Raw genomic sequence first — 3,332 nt, 5'->3', positions numbered from 1 at the left:
TATATTAGAGCACGAAGAGACAGATAACATTTTTTAGGATTTCGGGCATATGTATACACACGTTTTTTTTAATGAGAGTGCGTGGATTTTGTTGGTATTTAGCCTATTTAATTAAACTTGAATGACAATAAAACTTAGATATATAACAGGTCTGTAAAAAGACTTTCAATGATAAATTGTTAAATTAATATTTGATTTATATTGAGATCTAATGATAATTCATTTAGGAGATTTATAGATTGAATTTCTAACTTATTCTTTATTATTGATAGTGATAGATAACAAATCAATTATATTTGACAATTAATTTATTTTTAAAAAAATTACTCTGAAAGACGATTAGAAATATTTACTTATTAAAAAAAATTTTAATATTAAAATTATTAAAAAAATTAACGTTTATAATATTTAAAAGGGTAAAGTATATTTTTTATCTTTAAAGTTTGGCAAAAATTTTAAAATACCGCTAAGTTTTATTTTGTTTCAATCTTGTCTCAAAAGTTTTTGATTTGTATCAAATATATCCTTGACAGCTAAATTTTTAAAAAATTTAAGACCAATTTAACAATATTTTTAATTATTTTTTTATTTGTTCATAATTTTTATAACAAACATTTTTATTCTTTTTAAAATTTTGACCATCTTCATAATTATTTATTTTTTTTATTTATTCGATTTTGGAAGAATAAAAGGAAGTGGTTGTGATTCCAAATTCTAGCAACCTTGTAGAAGAAGAAGAACTAAGAAGCAGCATGCAATGCAAGGTTTTGAGATTAGAGTGATCTTGGAATAACGCTATGCAAATTCAAATACACATACACAGAGTTCTTCGATCTGTTTATGTATCCTTTAATTGTTATTTTTTTTTTTCAGTTAAATTAAGAGTAGTGATTTTAGAATGTACTATGATTTTAGATCGTTTATCTATATATAAAAGATTTATCCCTGTACTATTCTTTTATTGTTGTGTACTTCCTTTTTCGATTAATAATAAGTAATAACCATGACCAATGAATTTACATTAGAATACGTAACTTCCACAATCATTAATTAAGATGGTAAACATTACTGGGTTTGAACCAAATTCAATCTTTCTTACAATGATATACCCATTGAAGAGTACGTGTCACACAACCACGAAAATGCAACGAACTCCCCCCACGCCATGAACAACATTATGACTCGATCCATCTCAATCAACTGAGACAATGAAAATAATACGTGCATCTCCGCCAACTACTTAATTTGTGACACCAATCTCTAACATCTTAGCTTCATTCCATTTATATATATTTGAAAACTTAATTAATTATTGAAAACAAAGAAATATAATTCCATGACGGCATCATTATTGTTGATAAATCAATCAAGATCGATTTTCCAAGGGAAGACTGTGAAGCACCACCGTCTCCACCGTAAGACCCGGTCCGAACCCGAATAGGACCCCCCAATCGAAGCCTTCTCCGGTGGTGGCCTTACCTTCTTCAATTGACCTCTTTCTCATCTCATCCAAAATGAAAAGCACACATGCACTTGACATGTTTCCATACTCTCCCAACACGTGGCGAGTGGCTTTCAGCTTCTCTTCCTTCAGTTGTAGCTTAGCTTCAACCTGAAATATAAACCATACTTCTATTAGGAATTTATTAATAATGATTTTTAAAAGAAAATTAACATTTTTTTGTAAGAATAGTATTACTTGTACAAATTAAGATAAAATTATCTTTTTAGCTAGTAACATATTTAGAGGATAAAATAAAAACTCATAAACTATCTTTCATAATTTTTAGTTAATATGTAACAACTAATAATCTCATTTAATTCTCACTTTCTCTCATTCACAAAAAAGAAGAGAGAACATATTTCATATTTGATTAATTGCTGTTGATTTTTTTCTTCTCATTTTTTTGTACAAAATTATTAACCTGTATGACTCTCTTGATAATGTCATTCTTTGTTAAGGATATTGTTACATGATTGTTTTCATGTAAAATTCAATGAAAATAAATTAAAAAGAATAAACTACTACTTAATAGCCTAAAAATTTTAATTTTTTGATAAAATAGTCTTCAAAAAGGGTAAAAAAAAATTTTTGATCCTCTAAAGATTATTTCGGTTTGACAAAAATATAACAAATATATATTTGGACTCGGAGGATGAGGACTCTAAAATAAAATTTTGATATAATTTTTTACAAATGTACTTTAAAAAATGATATTTTTTTAATCCATTCTCAAAGTTTGGTAACTTTACATTAAGTTTTTTTTAGCGATTTGTTTTGCATGAATGAAAAAACATTGAAAAGAAAATTGAATAAATGTCTAGGGAATAATTTTTTATTCATATCTTTTAAATAATTTTTTAAATATTCAAAAAATTTTGATAAAATGCATGAACCTTTTAGCACTTGTGAAAAAGTTCTGCATTTTGTCAAATTAAAATCATCTATAGAATAAAACTAAAATCTCATTTCCTTATTTCGAAGGCTATTTTTGTCAAAATTGAATATTTTTAAGGGATAAAATAATAATTCATTCAAATAAAAAGGGCATTATCAGGCTGAGATAGACAATATCCAATAACATCGATCCAATCCGGTTATTATTCACTTTTTTGATAAAATTAATCTTCTTTTTCTATGCTAACCATTTAAATAAAGACATCTAAAACGTCTTTTTTTTAAATATTTTTTAATTATTAAAATTTAACATATGTAATCAATTAAATCATGTTATTTCTGTCATAATTAGATCGAACAAACTAATTTAGTCGAAAAATTAATGAACCAAATTTTAAACCGATTTAAATTAATACTTTTCTTTATATATATAAAAAATAATTATAATATTCTTATTATAAAAATTGACTAAAATACTCATATTGTATATTAATTTTGAGAACTCTAAATTTTAAAATAAAAAAACGTTTTACACGTCTTAATCTGTTACTCCCTTCTTTCATAATAACTTTTAAACATGAAAATTTAACTATATTTAATTCTATCTATGATTTGTCTATTTTAAAAACTATAAGAAAATAATTTAAAAGATCTATTCCATACTTAACATTTTTCTAAGAAAAAGAAAAACCACTCTAAATGGTAGCTTGTTCTTAATAGAAAACAAAAAGTGCATTTAATTTAAGCAGCTGAATTCCCCATCTCCAAGTGCATGACCTTCTCTTTCGGTCTTTCCAGATAGGGTGGTGGTAGTTTTCTAGTATATGGAGTGTCACTGTCTTGACTCTTTGACCTTTAACTTTTGTTTCTTTCTTTCTCTATAACCCAACTACCCCCAGAAAAAAAAATGCAAAAAGTTTTATCGTTGAAAAAT

At 25.7% G+C, this 3,332-nt stretch overlaps 1 protein-coding gene across 1 annotated transcript in view; it reads right to left on the bottom strand.

Moving 5' to 3' along the window:
- Positions 1 to 1,021: 1,021 nt before the first annotated feature.
- Positions 1,022 to 3,332, bottom strand: part of LOC107494609 (chalcone synthase) — a 4,545-nt gene continuing 2,234 nt past the window's right edge. Inside the window, exon 3 of the mRNA XM_016115652.3 lies at positions 1,022 to 1,612. Coding sequence (XP_015971138.1) covers positions 1,367 to 1,612 — 246 coding nt within the window. The 3' untranslated portion in view covers positions 1,022 to 1,366. The remainder of the gene's footprint in view (positions 1,613 to 3,332) is intronic.

This window comes from Arachis duranensis, chromosome 6 (assembly GCF_000817695.3).
Source record: "Arachis duranensis cultivar V14167 chromosome 6, aradu.V14167.gnm2.J7QH, whole genome shotgun sequence".
Lineage (NCBI taxonomy): Eukaryota > Viridiplantae > Streptophyta > Magnoliopsida > Fabales > Fabaceae > Arachis > Arachis duranensis.
Note: the sequence above shows the minus strand (reverse complement) of the source record. Positions and strands in the feature narration are given on the sequence as shown.